The sequence below is a fragment of the Daucus carota genome, chromosome 1, assembly GCF_001625215.2.
Source record: "Daucus carota subsp. sativus chromosome 1, DH1 v3.0, whole genome shotgun sequence".
Taxonomy (NCBI): Eukaryota; Viridiplantae; Streptophyta; class Magnoliopsida; order Apiales; family Apiaceae; genus Daucus; species Daucus carota.
The window spans coordinates 40,300,045-40,318,713 of record NC_030381.2 but is presented as its reverse complement, the minus strand read 5'-3'; the positions used below and the strand labels follow the sequence as shown (position 1 = coordinate 40,318,713).

The following is an 18,669-nucleotide window of genomic DNA, read 5'->3' as shown; positions in this document are numbered from 1 at the left end:
TTTTATATTTGTAGTTTATTGGCTTTGAAAAGCATATATATAACCAGAAGTTGTTTTCTTTTTATTAGGGTATTTTTAGGGTTCTCCTTATTTAGAGAATAATCTTTTGATGAGTTAAGAATTTTAGTCACTCTTTTTGTGATATCACAAGTTAAACCAGTCCAATTATAAGCTGATATAGGTTCACCTTATCTCTTATAATCAGAGGCTAGCGATTTATCACGTTTGGAAGAGTCGAATGGTGTTCATTAATTGTGTTGGCAAGAAGGTTGTTTACCATAATGTTTATGCTGCATTTTGCCCAGTGCTTAAAATTACCCTTTAAACAGCGAAGATAACACATAAGGTGATTCCTCAGAACGAATATAGACAACCTCTGAAAGGACTAAATTTATTTAAGAATTGTTTTCTGAATTGTGACCACAGGAACATCAATTGGGTGTTTATAGTTGATTTTTACCAGCGGATTTTAACAATGTAGTATGCAAAAATCTACACAGCATCACTTTGCAATAACTAATATTAATTTTATTATTTTGCAGTTATGCGAAACTTTTCTTAGCCCACATTGCAGAGGATATTACTGACTCACCTACATTTTCTGGTGAATTCTACTTGTTTATATGTTATTCTACCTCTATACCTCTATCTTTGTACTTCAAGTGTTTGTTTCTGACAAGTTTCTTACTATAACTAGATGGTGTTCCAAAAGAAGGATTAAGGATACAAGATGTCCTTGTAAGGATTGCGGTCTTACTCCTCATAAGAGATAAAGTAAGTCATTCATACATTCATACAAATTTTAATATGGTTAATTTTTTAGACTGTGTTTGGGAACATAAATTCATTTCAAATCAAAATTCAAAGTCATGCTTATATTTGAAAGCATCTAATCAATCTGAATTTTTTTTTAATCCAGACATGTCATTCTCCCTATTCTCAAGCCAAGACATTTTGATTAATCTATTAACGTTAACCATTCATTGTGCTGCTGTAGTGGGCTTGTAGCTCACTCATACCCTTTCAATCTACTCTTCCTACAAGCATCATGTCATATCACAAAAGTCTACAGCAGCCAGTCATCTTATATACAAGAGTTGATGTGTTAGGTGGATGTCTGAGACTTTGAAATTATACATGTTCAAGTATTTTGGCAAAAAATGTTTACATAAGTAACCAGTAGCCACAAGTTTAATATGGGTTGTGGGACAAAATTTGTGAAGATGAATATATGAACTTGAACGGTAACAAGATAGAACTTGCGAAGATGTATGATGGAAATTCCAGGGCCCCGAGGATTTTCTAAACTGCAGAAGGGAAAAAAGTTATGAAATGCGACCAAGAAATTATCTAATTTAACAATTTAATATATTCCAATAATTAAGTCTTGGATGGATTCCGGGAAATACAATCATAACTGGCTGAGGCCTGCGAACAATTAAGCTTATCAGAAATAAACTAAGCTTATGTAAATATACCTATTTGAATATTTGATACATGTAAACTACATTATACATAATTTTACCTCAACATTATTATATTTGTTTGCAATCTCAGAATGTGATATTTCATTCTCACCAAGAAGTTAACATTATAAGACCTTTCTCTGTTCACAATTCAGTTTTGTATTTCGTCTTAGCTTTGCAATTTCATGGTGTGTTATCCAACTCATGCAAATGTAAGGTTGTATTCTTATGACATATTTCAACGATATCAGGAATAAACTTTGTAGTCCAAGAAATCACATTCATTTTCAAGACACAAAAATCATCTTTTATCCTCTCAATCTCAGATTTGATGGAGGCAACATGTTTTAAAGTATCAGGCAATAATCCACCAATAGTCTTGATAAATCGGGGCTTAACTAAATTAAGTGGGCTGTGTGGGGTTTTAAATAAAAAGATATAAGTGGATTGGGCTGGTTAAACCAAGCAAGTAATGGGCTGCTTATAAAAATAAATAATTGGGTTATATTAGGTTACCTCCTTGTAAAGTGTCAACCCATTCTTCCCAGATCAATATTTTTCCTGCCAGTTTTACTCGTCTCTTCTCTGTTTTTTTGACCTACAATACTACGATGCTAACAGTGTTTCTGTGATGTACTGTACGATGTAATTTGCTCAATGAACAGTGATGATGAATAGTAACCGATACTGATGTATAGGTTTTTCCCTCAAACTCTTAGATCCCCTAGAAATTAAGAAGTTGATGGAAAATCATAACTCTTGATACCTTTGACAGAACTTGTAAAGATGAAAATATATGAAGTGAAAAATATAATAAAGTAAAACTTCGGTGGATTAACTATGGCGAAGCCACTGCCCCTAGTATTTACCAGCCCAATTAGAGACTCAGTCCAATAACTGTATATTTTATCAGTAATCAAGGCTTTTGAAGTTATGGATAAACAATAGGGCTTATTATGAAGAAACCTCTCAAGTACAACTCACTTAACTATACATAGTTGATGGTAGTCATATAGTGTAATTCCATTAGTGTTACTATTTTTTAATGTAATACAACAGGTTTATCATAATTAAATGGATGCAGGATAGATATGGGGAGGATCTGAGCGAGCTGACTCGGTTGACCAGAGTTGACTCAGGCAGTGATTGGACTGTGATACTACTTAAAATGGTCGGTGAATGAGAATCAGAAGATAGGATTTTAAGATAAACTATATGTTAATTATTAAAAGCAATAGAAAAATCCTATTGGCAAGATGCATATTATTTGTAGGGCCCAGAGTACCTGCAAATCAAAGGCAAAATGATAATTGTCAGCTAACATAATCACTGAAGATGAGGATGAGCTAAAGAAAAAGGGATAAGATGCAATTATGAAATACTAGAGTAAAAGCTTTATAAGCCTATGACATTGCTGAATCTAAGTGTCTTTGTACCTTTCCCAAGGCTGCCCCTGCAGCATATATGTTATTGCAGAATATGTATAGGATACATGTAACCTCCTATCATTGTTGTAATATAACAATGAAAACTTTGCTTATTATAGTCATAGGACTCTATGACTACTCTGCTATACATAGTTGTAGGAATACTTTGCTGTTTTCAAACGGCTTAGTTTGTGAAATGTTTTTAGATCTTCAAGTTAGTTTGGTGCTTGAATATTGCTGACTTGCTTGCTTGTTTAGAAGGACATTCATAGTGATCTTAGCATGTTGAACAACCATTAGTAATTGTGTCAGACATAAGTTCTGACTTCTGCATCGTTTTATGCCTTCATGTAGTGGTTCAAGGCAAAACATCGATTCCTAATGTTTAGTGACTTTAGTCTCAAACATGTTTCTTATACTTATTCTAGAAACAATTAATATCTATCATTTGATTATGTTGATGCAATGCAACAAATTGAACTGGGACTCACACAGCTAATACAACAAAATCAAAGTGAAATCTCTGGACTTTAATCAACAAGTAACAATCTGAGAGTATTTACTGAATAATGACGAGTGACCAGACTTTCGAGTAGCCAGCAACACAACCACTAAGGTATACAAATTAAAACTCCCGATACTTAATCTCTTCTTTTACCCCTTTTTATCTTATCCCTCCAGTTGAATTAATTCCTAACTTGACCTCACATCCATATTTACTCATTTGTCCCTGCCTTATCCTTAAAACGGCGTCACGAGAATGTCAAAGTGGTACCTGCTCCTCTATTATCCTCACCTTGACCTAGCAGCAGTATCTCATTTTGGATATAACAAAGGCATTTTTATACACGTTATTGCTATTTTGCTGGAGTTGGCAGCAACAAATCTTTTTATTCTCTTTCTCCGTTATAATATGATTGCTACCTCCGTTATACATTTTACTTCTCAATTTATGTTTATATCAATTTTGTAATCTTAACTAGTCTAAGCAATAATTCAGGTTCCTCTTTGTAATCTAATGTTGTTTACAGATAAAGAGCGCATCACAAGTTCCTGGTAGTCCACTATTTACTGAAGATATTGTACAGCGGTTGCCAGGATTGAGGTGTGGAAGATTATGGAAGGAGGAGCATGACTTGTTACTTCTTCGTGCAGTACAAAAGTATGCCTGTCTATATAATATATGTGTATATTAAGTTAATACATTTGTGTAACTTATTATGAGCAATACTAAATTGATTATATGGTCAGTTTCTACTTTATGAATTTATAAATTCGTTAAAATATCCATAGTAGGAGTTGCCATCCAGATACTCTTTTCGACCTAGCAGTTAAGTATTGTTACTTCCGTTCCCAACATTTACCCTAGATATTCCCGTATTTAGAATACTAAAGTTAATCTTTGTTCTTATATTGTAATTTAAGCAATAACAATTATAATAACTTGTTTAAGCAATAATAATTATAATAACTTGTTTAAGCTAACAAATATACTGACGTAGATGTCATGTATGTATAGTGTATGCACCTAGGTATTTATGTTTATAAATAAATGCATTTTATGTTGTAAATAGTTGCTTTACTATGTCTGTTTGTTTCATCATTAAAGGTGATGGGGCTTTAATGGTGCCTGAGTATACCACAGTCGAATTATGTATAGGATTTCATGGCCATCATCTTTTGTTGAATATATGCTTCCAACCATCTTTGTTTGATTCCTGATGAGGCTTGTATAGGGATCTGACTGTTTTAGGGTACAATAGCACGTGGAGTTGTTATTCCTTGGTTTTTGAGAGTTCAATCATTTTTGTTCCTCCCAAGATGCATAACAGTAAAGTATAGTACACTTTCTGGAAATAAACTAGTATTTCTTTTGTTTGAAATTTTATCTACCATTTTACTGATGCAAGGAAACCTTTTATTGACACATTCTCATAACTACTGCAAGTCCAAATTTAATGTCTACATATCTTGTACTGCTTTTAGTGTATGTTGATCAATATACAGTAAATTGTTTCGGCTACTATACTTTTGCCCAGTTTAATATTTCATTATTTGACTATTTAATATGTGTGTTTGGGCTCTGTCCTTGAGCCCATAAACAGTTATGCTTTCCCAGCCTCTTTTTACCCTTCTAATGCAACTGCTGGAAGGCTTGGCAACATTCATTAAAGAAAAGACAAGGGTTAAATAAAAGGATTACCTTGCCAGTGAGGAACCAATTTAGTGATGAATGCTCACTTGACTTGTCAGCCGTTTTACTTACCAAGGTCACTGAGAAAGGAAAATTTAGCATTTGACAGTGGTTAATATAAGCTTGACAGCTGATACTGTGGTAGGGTTGATCTTAGCTTTGGTTCGTAATTTATTATATTGTGCGCTTGTTGCTATTAATTAAATATACTTTTTAAATCTCGTTCCTGTGAATCCCCCGAGAATCATTCATCAATCATAATCCCAGAATATTCCTAGAATGTCAAACTTAATTCCTGTGCTTGTCGATAGTCTTTTTATAACCCAACAATGTGAATCTACATTAGCAGTTGAGGAGAGGATGATTTTTGTGCACACCATTAGTTTAACTGCATTTAGCTTGAAATACACCGTAAAGTACCCTATCATTGGGGAACACTGCCCACTATATGTATAGTTTATTATTATCTTCTGGAAAACCATAATTCTCAATTTAATAAAGCAGTCGCTTACAGTTTCATGCGTGTGTGTGTGTCTATATATATTTATATAACATATTAACTTGTTGATATGAAGGCATGGCTATGGGAAATGGCAAGCTATCGTTGACGACAAGGAATGGAGAGTCCAGGAGCTGATCTGTCAGGAAATAAATCTGCCCTTTATAAACCTTCCAATCTCAGGATCTCAACCAAACGTTTCTGGAGCTAGTGGTTCTCTTGAACAAGCTGCTGGTGCTGGAGGTTTGCAAGCACAGGGTGTAAATATTTCTAGCACTGAAACAACGGCTTATAATTTGAAGACAGCGGTTGGTGGAAATGGTTCAGGAACTGATGCTGCCCAGGGAACCCCTGATGGCATCAGCGTAGCACAAATTTATCAGGACCCTTCTACTGTTCTGTCTAATTTTAGAGAGATGCAGAGAAGACAGGTTGAGTTTGTCAAGAAACGGGTGCTTCTTTTAGAGAAAGCACTCAATGCAGAATATCAGAAAGAAGTTTTTGTAAGTTTCTCATATGTTCTCGTTTTTGAATTTTGTTAGTAGTTAAATTCATTTATAGTTGTCGTGATGCTAACCTTCTATCTAATAATGAATTAATGTCAATAGCACAAGTCATGACTTTTTATTTACACAGAAAGTTTAGGATGAAATACTATAATTTGGGCGCAGAAAAGAAATATGAAAACTACGCATTATCTCTAACATTTAACACTTTTTCGGAAATGGATGTACATCATTAATTGTTTTTAAGCGACAGTATCAGGCACAAGTTTAGTTAATTTTTTGTTCTGTGAGCATCTCAGACAAGAGTTGTCCTCTTTAGGAACTTGCTTGTAAAAGCCTTTTGCAACCAGATTGATTACATAAACTGATGTTTGGAATTTGTTGACTCATATTGTGTTTTTTATTATTTTTAAATCTAATTAATTTCGATGAGGGTATTCACTTCATTTGGGTTCACAATTGAAGGGGGACGACAAATCAAATGAGATTTCAGCTGTGCACATGGGGTCTGAGTCGAAGGCAGTCGAGGTAGCAGATCCAAATGGCAAAGAGAATAAATCCGAGTTGTCTGATTGTTTGCCCAAGTCGAATGTAATCTGTAAGTGAACCTGTTTTTCATTATTAGCTTCCTTTTGTAAGCCAGGGACAGAAATTCAAACTCCATTTAGTCATGATATCTTTACTCTCCCTATTGTTGTTGAAATTAAGTGTGATTGTTTGCTTATAAGATAATATAAGGTTTCAGTAGTGTCAAGTAGGAGTATCATATACTTTAAAGACATATCATGTCGTGGGTACTGACAACTCACAACAGTATATGCTATTTCCTCAGTAGTCTCAGGAACAAGGCGCGATAAAATCTAGTTGATGTTGAAAAAGACAAATGCAACTTGTAGTGCTAATCTCTTGGTATGAATGTAGAGGACAATAGTATAAAATTTCATAGAGCATCCAGAACCCTTAAAACTTGTGTATTTTTCTCCATGAACTGTATGTTTTCACCATTGATGGTGTATATATATTCTTTTCTGAAGATACCTAGCATTGCACCTCTCATGGCTTCTCTTTTCTCTGTTTCAAGTTCCTTTAGATAAGATGCATAGCATGACCTTTAAGTATCTATTGCTGACCTGTTTGAATATGCATACAGGACACACTAGGTAGTACTGATGTTAGTTTTGCTAGTTTTGCTGTAGGGATTAATTTTCCAGTCACAATATATCCAAGCACAAGAATCTTCTGGTTTACTTGGTGGTTTGATTTTACCCTCCATGTATGTTCTTTTGTAGTACCTAATATAGGTGTAAACAGAATACACTCATGACAATGGTGATATCTAGGAGCTTTTTTTTTTTAAAGCATGTTAACTTCATCATTGAATCTAATCTACATTACCTACGTGGAAAAGTGTACATATTATGTAAAACATTCTGTTTTTGTGTATACAGATGCTAAGCTTCCTCGATACTCAAACATATCATGAACTAGTGTGCTTAATGTTATCCCCCTCCCCCCAAAAAAAAAAAAAAAATTACACAGAGATGCAAACACACACTATATATCTATGCAAATCTTTATTTATTATTTTTGTATTGAGTGTAGAAAAATGCACAGAGAAGGGAGAAAATGCGGCAAGGAGCAGTAGGGGGGAAGAGGAAGGAACAGTTTAAAATGAACTGTTGCTGCTATTTGTTGTTTCTACACTTCATGTACAAGTCTCTGCCAAATTTGATAGAAAACTTTGACAGTCTTCTTATGTGTCAAAAGGTATATTGGCTGTTGTAAAGTTAGGAGGTGGGTGAATTTGTTACTTTAAATAGAGGGATTTTAATTGGTTACTTCATTCAAATAGGGGGGGATTTCGGTTGAAATGATGTTAGCTGGTTCGTCAGAATTTAGATAAGCCCTATGCTCTTGACTAGGTCTTGACTAATTCCTTTAACTGTTGTAATAGTGGGATTTTATTACTCTTTACGAGCGGATGTGGTGGATACTGTAATGCATGTACCTCTTAGCTATTATATTAAGAGTAAATAGGACGTTGCATCCCTTATCTTTGGTTATTTTCTCGATTTGGTCTTAAATTTTAATATTGGCAGAATGTAACTCTTAGTTTTGAGTTTTGCTTAGTATTGCACACTGTTGTTCAAATTCCGTCCAAAATAGCTGTGATCGTTAGTTCCTGTAAGTGTAAACTTAGAAAGACATTCTCAAAGTTAAAATTTTGACATAGCACGTGTTAATTTATTTTAGCTGAAATTTTGAATTTAATTGTAAATATTTACACATATAAGCCATTATTTCCTAAAAATTCATCTTATATAGAGTTATGCAGAGAATTATTTGGTTTTATTTTATGATTGCATTAATTATTCTAAAATTAATCATATTTATATATAAAATTTGATTCTAATATGGAATACTATTTATACACAACATGCACACATAATTTAATACATACAAAAGATTGTATAAATTTGAATTTTAAATTTGGTTCTAATATGAAATTGAACCACTTGGAACGAATTTGGTTTTACTGAGAAACTGTTTAGATATTATGATTAATTTTCAATTTTTAGATGTTATGATTGATTTTTAACTTTTTTTTGAAGGAAAAATAGTGAAATATTATTTTTGGATATACTAATTATATATTTAATGAATAATGAGATTGTTACATGTATTTTTTCTCTGTGTGTGTAGGTGTTCCCTATTAGATTTTATATATGATATATGATGGTTCTTTGTAGAGTGTCTATATATATATATATATATATATATATATATATATATATATATATATATATATATATATATATAGGCACTTGCTCAAATGAGAACTTTCTTAAAATGAGAACCGTGAGAACTTTTCTAATTTATCAATATCTCATTCATTTGAAGGGCCCCGCCAGGGGCACCTTCACAAAAAATGTATATAATTAAGGTCTCCACCTAGCTAGCCGAAAAAAAAAATAAAAAAAAATAAAAAAAAAATTCACTGATGACATGGCAGTGGACCTTTTTTTTTGAATTTTTTTTTGAATTTTTTTTTTTTTACTAGTTAGGGAGAGACTAGTTTTATATACACTTTTTATATTGGGTACCCACTAGTTTGATGTTTAGATTAGTCAAAATATGATAAATTAAGGAAGTTCTCACGGTTCTCATTTTAAGAAGTTCTCACTGGAGTAACCCTCTATATATATATATATATATATTTATATATCATAATATTTGCTCAAATAACAAAAGAATAGTACTATTTTTTCGTATTGAATATAATAGACTTAATTATTTTATTTTTAAAAAATATATACCCAAAAAATTAGTATGCTCCTAGAGATCCCACACTTCGGATATTGTCATTTGAACAGCCCATTTCTGCTAGTTATCCCACTTAAAATAGGTAATATGGAATGAGAAATTATTCACAAATTGTCCATATCTATATTGTAGAACATAAGTTTTTGATGTGATACACTCAACTGACTAGCAGTTGCCGATCCATCAGGCAAAAAATGTTGGCTTCAAAACAAACTTCTCCGGAACTCGTACAAGTGACCAAGATTCTGACTCAAACGCATACAAGAAACTTACTAAAACAAAAGAAGCTACACAGAAACAACAAAAAATAGCAGAAGTCATGGGCCACTATGATAACTAACTGTATCGTAACTAATACAGCATTGCAAGACCTGACATCTGATACAAAAACGAGGTTAAGCAGTTAGAGGTCCCGGCTGCAGATCAGCAAAAGTCACACTGATCCAAGCATTAGCCTCAAGAGAAGTTATTGATATCAACACCAACTCCATTGCATCTGACATGTCACGTAGTTCTTGGCATAAACACTGCACTTGTAATAACCTACTGAACCTGAGGCATAGTTCAAGAGCACTACTATTGTTTTCCCAAAACACCAGGATGAAGAGAGTAAGAAACTCTACCTACTAAAATATCTCTTCACAACAAGATTCAGGAAATGATAAGATGTTGGGATATTGGGGCTCAGAATATAATATCATTAACTATGCAAAGTAAATGTACATAGTACAAAATGTGAATGTCATTATCTTAGCTTAAATCATCATAGGTAAGTTTTTGGCATAATTTTATCAAATTATTTAATGATATGTTAGTAACAAAATGAAGGTAGAACAACCAAAATATAGCCATTAGTTGAATAAATATATGTGCTTCATGAAGCATAAGCATATAGGCATGCAAATAAGGCAAAAGCTGCGAAACCATTAAGATATCTTTAACTTTAATATTAATTATACATGTCCCTTCGTTAAACTTGCTAGACCTTTCAAGGAGTCAACACTATAACGAGAGTAGCTAGCCTTTCATAGCCAGGTACTCAACCATTAAAGTTGTCTCCAATGCTCGTTGTTTGACGACATTACACTGCAGAGGGAACAAACACAATGTCAAATTATCATGAAGTTCAGAAGCATTATGAAAGATCTATTATCTGTTATTTACCTTGGGTCGAATGAACTTGAAACACCTTGCGGTAGCCAGGAGTTCACTGAGCTGCTTATAAGATTTGTCTGATGAGGAACTGCATCTTGTTTACTGTCCCCCCAGCCCTGTAGGGTGTTGCTGCTCGCTGATTGGCATTGTAAGAGATCAATGTTACCATCTGGCACATGTGTTGGTCTTAGTGTGAAGGAAGAAGCATCATGAGGATCACTTCCAATATTTAAGGGCACTAAAAGGCTGTTATCTCTCAGAATACTTGGACTGGTATGTCTAAAACAGTCATTTGATCTGTGCAAATTTGTTTGGTCGCCTAATGACTGAACAGCACTTGGCCAAGTACCACGTCTTTCTATATCTGGCATTTGAAAAGAAAAACCTGAATTCAAGGAGTTGGCTGTTGCTAGAGATTGATTTACCGAACCACCTAATCCCTGGGAATGTAGGTGGTGTCCATCTACCACTAGGGAGTTATTTGGCATACCAAAACAAGCGTTGCTTGAACTACCAACATGTATTTTCACATCTGAGAAACCATCTGAAGCAGAATATTGACTGTTGCTTAGGCCAGTGACATTTACTTTTCCATCCAAAGAACTAATGGAATTGGTATAAATCATTGATTCGGTAACTGGGAGCACTCCATAATTTACATTGTTGCTATGTGGCAACTGATGTATTTCAGTTGACATTGGCATGCCATAAAGTATTCCATTCTGATTTCCTGTTTGTGGAGCTGAGTGAAAATTAGCAGTACCATTTATGGAGCTGCTTGAATTCTGAGCAAGACCAAATTGAACCGCTCCTGAAGAAGAGAGGCTACGAATTCCCAAACCTGCAGGAGAGTTCAACCTACCAAGCACGCTACTGGGGGAAAAGGAATTAAAAGCTACACTCTGAAACTGCCCAGAACTATCCATAGTAGGAAGATTTCCAAGTGCATTTAGAGAGGCCATTCGCAAAAAAGCAGAATCTGCATTTCCTAAAGCTGCAGCCATATTAGCTTGCTGGCTTGTTACGCAACTGATTCTTTTCAGGTATAACCTATATTTCTGCAGCCAAAGAATGAATTAGTACACTTTGACTAAACAACTGTGCATGTATTTGAGGCTAGAAGACGGTGATTTGCCTGAAGATGACTGGCCACATTCTCCCTACTAAGATTTTCCACATTCATCAAATCCAAAATTCTTTTCGGCACAGCCTCTGCATTTGTATAAATATTAGTGTGATTTGGAATAACAGAGAAGACAGTTGACACCTAAAGTAGAACTCCAACATAGGACAAAAGAAAACCAAGGTGCTTAATGTAAAGAAGCAGGGAAGGTATCGGGAGAAATTAAAGGGAAAGTACTGTATATAGAGTGTGAGATATTACTTACTATCTAGACCTAGCTGATTCACAGCTGCAACAAATTTGCGATGCAGCTCTACAGACCACACAACCCGAGGTTTCTTTTGCATAGAGGGATCATCATCATTCTGTCCATTCTCATCACGCTCTTCATCGTCGTCCTCATTTTGGTCCTTCCTTTTTCTGTTATTTTTTCCGTTTGGCTCAGGTTCTCCGATCCCTTGAAACCCTTCTCTAGAATCTCCAGAGTCGACACAAGGCTTATCAGAATTTTTTGAATCCTTTGGTTCAAGCTTCTTTCGTCTAATTACATGTTGCCATATATTCTTTAGCTCTTCAATTCTAATAGGTTTCAGCAAATAATCACAAGCTCCATGACTGATACCTTTCATTACAAGCTCCGTATCACCATATGCAGACAACACTACAATTATATCACCACAAATATTAAAAACCAAAATTGGTCAAGTAATTATTTTGTGGGAACACACATTGTGTGTGGACAACTCATTAAAGAAAGACCAGAAGCCCGATGATAATATGCTCATTTTTCTTTTGGCCAGGCATATGTTCTGTGTTTTTATTAGTGTACGTTTACTTTTTCGAAGATAAATTATGTGTATTGTCATTTATAACAGATCTACCTAATCAAAGTAAATATCGACCAACTTGCATCTCCTTTACAGGATCAATAAAAGATGTCAATGCAGTTGACAAGATAAACAACTTAGGCATTGGGAGTAATCCATTGCTTACTTATGACAGGTAAGTCCATCTCAAGTCCCACAAGCTCTAGCAGCTTGAAACCGTCCATGTCAGGCATATGGACATCACTGATAACTAAGTCGAACTTGTTCTTGTTTTCCCTTAACATCTGCAATGCCACTACTGCTTGACTCGTGGTCGTTACTGACAACAAAACAAATGCCATAAATATACCTAAAGCGATAAACTTTACTAAAGCCACGAAAGGGAAACCAGCACATAAAAACAAACAAATCCACATTGTGACAAACATAAAGTAACTAAATCAATACGGGTCTAGAACATATAAACATCTGAAGCATGCATTTGTGATGAACTCAAGTTGCATATTAGTAGAACAGCACACAGAAAGCTCACAAAAAGCACAATTTATTATGAAGTTGTACAGATTATCATAACTCACTGAACTGAAAACAATCATAGTATCATCCAAATCAAATTCTCTTTGGAATCCTAGAAGTAAATTCCCAAACAGATTGGCAGAAAGAAAGAAAAAAGAAGCAAGACCAATTAAACATCCAAGAAGAACAAGTAAAATCTGGAATATGATAACAAATAAAGTTGAAAGTAGAAAGCTTTGAGCTTTAATTTGAAAGATGAAAACCCAGAAAGAAACCATTGTACTGGCAGCGCCTGAGCAAAGTATCCAAGAGCCTAAGACAAGTGGGGTCATCATCAACAGCAAGAACTCTCATGCCCACAGGGAATTGCTCTTTTTCACCATCAATTTTGTCATCTACTGTCATTCTTGCAGAGGCCGAGGATGAAGATTATCAAGACAAAGATTTGGTATTTATCAAGAAAAGAATGGAGATAAAAAGAGAATGTTGTAATAAAGGAGAGAGTGAGAGGGGTAATTAGATAGTTGTGATTGGCTACATAAAAGGAGAGACATTTGCTTTTATAGCAAGAGAATGGAATCATAACACCTTTTGTCCGGAGTGGATACTGCAACTTCCCACCCCACTCTGTCTTTTACTTTTTCATTCCATACATTTATCACCTAATTATGTTCATTATTCTATGCTGCTAATTTTGTTAACATTTGCTTTACCTTTTTCAAGTCCTTACCAATTTCTTATTTAGAAAATGTCAGTTATTTCAAAAATTGTTTCCAAAATTTCACACAAATTTTAGTGATAATGAGTGTTTGGCTCCTCACAATAATAATAATAATAATAATAATAATAATAATAATAATAATAATAATAATAATAATAATAATAATAATAATGTGATCCTTCTTATACACATAATCATCCAATTAAAATTAATTATATATTTACCCCGTTATCTGGAGAAAAAGTTTGGGTTCGCACAATTTCAAATCGGGGGAGGTAACAAAATTTAAAATAAATGAAACATGTAATATCAAAAATTTAATTTATAATTTATCATAAATAATAGTAATAATATTATTATAAGATTCTCGCAGTCTTTTTGGTTGGTATTGTTTGTCTCGAAGTGACGTGGAGGGGGTTGGATACATCACTAGCAAATTTTTTATTCAATTTGTTTTGCGGAGTGTTCGTTAAGTTATTTTTAGAGTTGGGCTCTTTGGAGACCAATTAGTTTGGAGTCTATGGAGACCCTATCTTATGCCATTAAATTAAAAGAACAATGAACGGTAGATCTGAGGTACACGTGTCATTTTTTTTATACTTTAAAACGTATTGGATAATTGCGTATACGGTTTCGTATTACTCGTAGGTTTACACGATCCCGTTTGTGAGACATTTATTTGACAGTTACAGTCAATTGTTATCCATAACTTTCTCCTCCAAATCAAAATCAAACAATCTACGGGATAAGAACATCAACGCAAATTGAGTGCAGAACAATGAGTGCAGAACAACGGGATCACACATTACAAAACCGACAGTGAAGGAAAGCTTCGATGGGAAACAACAGGAATTCATGTTCAACACAAATTGAGTGCAGAACAACGGGATCATACATTACAGAACCGATAGTGAAGGAAAGCTGTAGTGGGAAACAATAGGAGTTCATGTTTTTGTCCACCCAAATCAAGTGTAGACATGTAATCTACAAGATTTTCGACTATTCTGTTGTGTTATAGGTTTGATGTTGACTAGATGATCGGTGCATGTCGGTATGAGGGAACAATGTGTTGTTCCTAAAATATTTGTAGAACTGAAGCTTGTGATTGACAAATGGGTGTTGTTTAGGTGTTGACGCATTCCTAAATCTGTTGTTCAAATTTGTAATGTGCTATATGATCTATGATTTCTTACATCTATGTGTACTGTTCCTCACTTGTGAATGGATTATGCTGTTAATAGTTCTCTTAGGGGTTTGAAACAAGCATAAGGTTCAAGTCACTCATACATGTGATGCTTCATATATTTCCCACACCCAAATCCACCTCCTTTAATCCCTTAGTGTCAAGTCTTTTGCCATAGGTTGTGGCCATGCGCCTTGTACTAAACAAGAGTGAAAAGAGATGATTACAAGTTTCAAGTCTTTGTAATTTCTCGAAGAAGAGATTCAATCAGTGGTTAATTGCTGATTTGCGAAACAGCAAGAAAAGGTCTTTCCGAGAAGATAATAGCAGAGGGACAAATTGGAAATAACGAAAACGACTCATGCGAGGAACAGAACAGGGGGACAATACGTATACATACATATCACTAAACTTGGGCTTACGAAAAACAGCATCCTGAAATGGCGCTGTAAACGGTTATAAAACTTTTATACGGCGTATAGACTATACAAGATACACACATATATTACCGAGTGTTTTTATAATTATAAATTGAAAAAATAGCAGTCGTTGGATTAAAGCTGATTGAAGGGCCATGATGGAGGACTCCAATACTCCAAGTAATTGCGGTCTCCACAGAACTTAAGCCTATTTTTATATTATAATCGCTGACTCCAAATATATTTTCATTTAGTCAAGTAAACAAATTGTATCGAAAACTGAATTTTTCCTTGATGATATCAAGAAAGGATAATCATTCAAGACTCTCAAAATTCATTTAATATAAGATATAAGATTCGTTTGAAAGGTCAATTGATCTTATTAATTTTGAAATTTGTAATGACAAATCAAAGTTTCAACCACACATATCTCATCAACTTTATATTTTTTAATGGAAATTTGGCAAAAAAAAAATATTCTTAAAAGACAAATAGATAATAATCTTGATTAGCACATATTTCAAATAATATTTAATTATATAAATGACTTCTTGCGACGCATATATTATTGAAAATTTAATAAATCTGAGAGTGTATTTGGACAATACTTCACAAATCATTGAGTACGACTATTTGAGCTATAAATCTTTTTTTTTTAAAAAATGGTAGATACTTTTCAACTGAGGAGGAACAAAATATTTAAACATAACTCATAGATTATGCCTACAAATATATATAGATTTATACATGTTATATTTTTTAAAAATATCTAAATTACAAAATCTTCACATACATATGTATACATTCAATAATAATAATATTTTGTTGATTCGATAATAGTTTGTTAATTAAACTAAGATTTACCAACGTGCATATAAATATAGCATCTATTCTATATCAAATCATTAGAACTAACATAAGAAATTTTATGATATTATAATTTTTGATATATTTTCGACTATTATCTTATTATTTATGTATTTATAATTTTTAGATATAAATTAAATAGACACAACTATTTCAAAGTTAATAATCAACTTCGATAGCCATGCCGAAAAGTTTTAGTTCAATAATTATAAAATTAATAAAAGAAGTATTATCTGCTTTTGAAATTTCCGTATTTCCTTGCAAGAGATTGTGCTCGGATAAAACTGGATATGATTATTAATTTTAATGAATTTTGAAACAAATCATAAATGAAAATGAAAAAAAAATAATCAAAGAAAAAGGAAATACCTTGTGGGAGTGGGAAAAGGACTATGGACATTTTGGAAAAAACCTAAAACTAAAAAAGCTAAGGGTTCGTTTGGTCATGGTATCTGGAATCAGTCATGTAGTTTGTCCATTCCAAACTCATATCTCGTGTTTGGTTGGAAAAAACAAATCTCAAACCCATACCTTAAACCCCTAATGTATAAGATTTTGTTTTTCTGATACTCAAGTGAGGAGGTGTGTATGAGATGGGGTTTTGAGGTATAAGATGCATTTATTTTTTATTTTATTTTCTCTATTTAAGTAATGAAATATTAATGTTTGATACAAAATTAAATCAATGATGCAATAATATATGACAATAATAATTTTATTAATACTTTTAATCAATATAAATTAATAACTTATTTCTTACAAAAATTGTATATATTGATTCTAACACTCAACGAAACACATGATATCAGATATGATATCTGAAACCCATACCCATACTAGCTTAATCCGATTCCTCGTTCCAACCCTATACTATTTCTCGAATCTATACTATAATATAATAAGCCAACATAACCTAACATGGGTATAATTTGTATTCCAAAGTTTTAGTTATATTTTTTGGTTTGGTACTCTCCTTTTGGGACTACAAGTCTACACGTCTGCAAATGTGGAGTCTATTAGTCTTACATTGTTAAACAATTTCAAATACTAAAAATACTCCTAACAATACCTTATCATATAATATTTCATTAAAAAAATTATAATGATGTTATAAATAAAATTATAAATATATAATTTTGAATATTTTTTTTTAATAATAACCTTTATATAACTCTTTTTAACTTTAACGTGTTATATTTCAATATAAACACGAAACATTACATATCCCTTTCTAACTCCAATCTTAAAAGTTTTTGTTGTCAAAAAAACCAAGATTACAAAATTATGTTGAAATTCGATTGATTAGAATACTGAATCTTTCAAAGGTATTACACGATCGTCTATGTTTGGAAAAGATTTGAATTTTCTGATTTTTTTTTTAATTTTTAGATCTACTTGTACTAAATTTGGATTAAATGTACTATATATATATAAATATATATATATATATATAGGCTCATGATCAAATAGAAACCACTTTTAAAATAAAAACTAGAAACCAATACAAGTTAGTGATATTCTCAGTACAATTTAGTGATATTCTCTTTAGGATTTAGTGATATGTGTTGCACAAATTAGTGAAAACGTGCAGGAACTGCCCAGAATCTCCATATATGTTCCGGAAACTGCTCAAAATCTCCAGATCTGTTCACGTTTTCGATTCAGATGGTGGTGACGGTGGTGGAGATGGTGGAGGTGAAGGTGGAGATTGAGGAAGGATGATTGTAGCGGAGGTTTGGGCGGCTTGAAGTAGGGGGTTGGAGCGTTGTCGGAATAATGGCGGCTCCACCGCGTTTTGAAGTTGAGCCGAGGTGGAGAAAGAAGTATGAACGGGGTTGAAGGAGGCTGAAGCAGCGACCAAGATGGGGCTGGTGAAGATAGATGTGGAGATTGTGTTGTTATAGAAATAATGGAGGTGGAGATGGAGGTGGTGGTTATGGAGGGGGCGGGCGACATAGAGGTGGTGGTGGTTATGGTGGAGGTGGTGGCAGTGGCGGATGTAGAGGTGGGGTTGGTGAAGATGGAGGTGGGTTTGGTGAAGATGGAGGTGGAGATGGGATTGTTTAAGAATTTAGTGGTGTTTTTTTTATAATTTAGTGATATTCCAGCTTGGTTTTTAGTTTCTAGAATAAGGAGGTTTCCATTGGAGTAAAACTCTCTCTCTCTCTCTCTCTCTCTCTATATATATATATATATATATATATATATATATATATATATATATATATATATATATATATATATATATATATTTGTTAGGATTTGTCCATTTTCAAGTAATAGGGAGAAAATATAATCAGTCGAATAATATAATTTAATTAAGATCCAATCCATTAATATTAAAATACTAATAAAATGATGTTAAAATTAAATCATCAATATACTTATATAAAGGAGAAGCGAGGGGCGTGTAGGTGGCGCCTCTCACATCGCTCCGTTCTG

At 33.4% G+C, this 18,669-nt stretch overlaps 2 protein-coding genes across 2 annotated transcripts in view; one reads left to right on the top strand and one right to left on the bottom strand.

Annotated features, from left to right (window-relative positions):
* LOC108203848 (CHD3-type chromatin-remodeling factor PICKLE) overlaps positions 1-8,145 on the top strand; it is a 29,391-nt gene extending 21,246 nt beyond the window's left edge. The window contains exons 26-31 of the mRNA XM_017373055.2: positions 543-604; positions 698-774; positions 3,925-4,055; positions 5,663-6,089; positions 6,558-6,690; positions 7,695-8,145. Coding sequence (XP_017228544.1) covers positions 543-604; positions 698-774; positions 3,925-4,055; positions 5,663-6,089; positions 6,558-6,690; positions 7,695-7,696 — 832 coding nt within the window. The 3' untranslated portion in view covers positions 7,697-8,145. The remainder of the gene's footprint in view (positions 1-542; positions 605-697; positions 775-3,924; positions 4,056-5,662; positions 6,090-6,557; positions 6,691-7,694) is intronic.
* Positions 8,146-10,245: 2,100 nt separating this feature from the next.
* LOC108203361 (two-component response regulator ARR12) lies at positions 10,246-13,665 on the bottom strand. Its single transcript, XM_017372270.2, has 6 exons — positions 13,313-13,665; positions 12,688-12,840; positions 11,960-12,355; positions 11,707-11,783; positions 10,581-11,629; positions 10,246-10,502 (listed from the first exon to the last, which is right to left on the bottom strand). Exons 1-6 carry the CDS (start codon positions 13,440-13,442, stop codon positions 10,463-10,465), a joined length of 1,845 nt encoding a protein of 614 aa, XP_017227759.2. The 5' UTR covers positions 13,443-13,665; the 3' UTR covers positions 10,246-10,462.
* Positions 13,666-18,669: the final 5,004 nt, after the last annotated feature.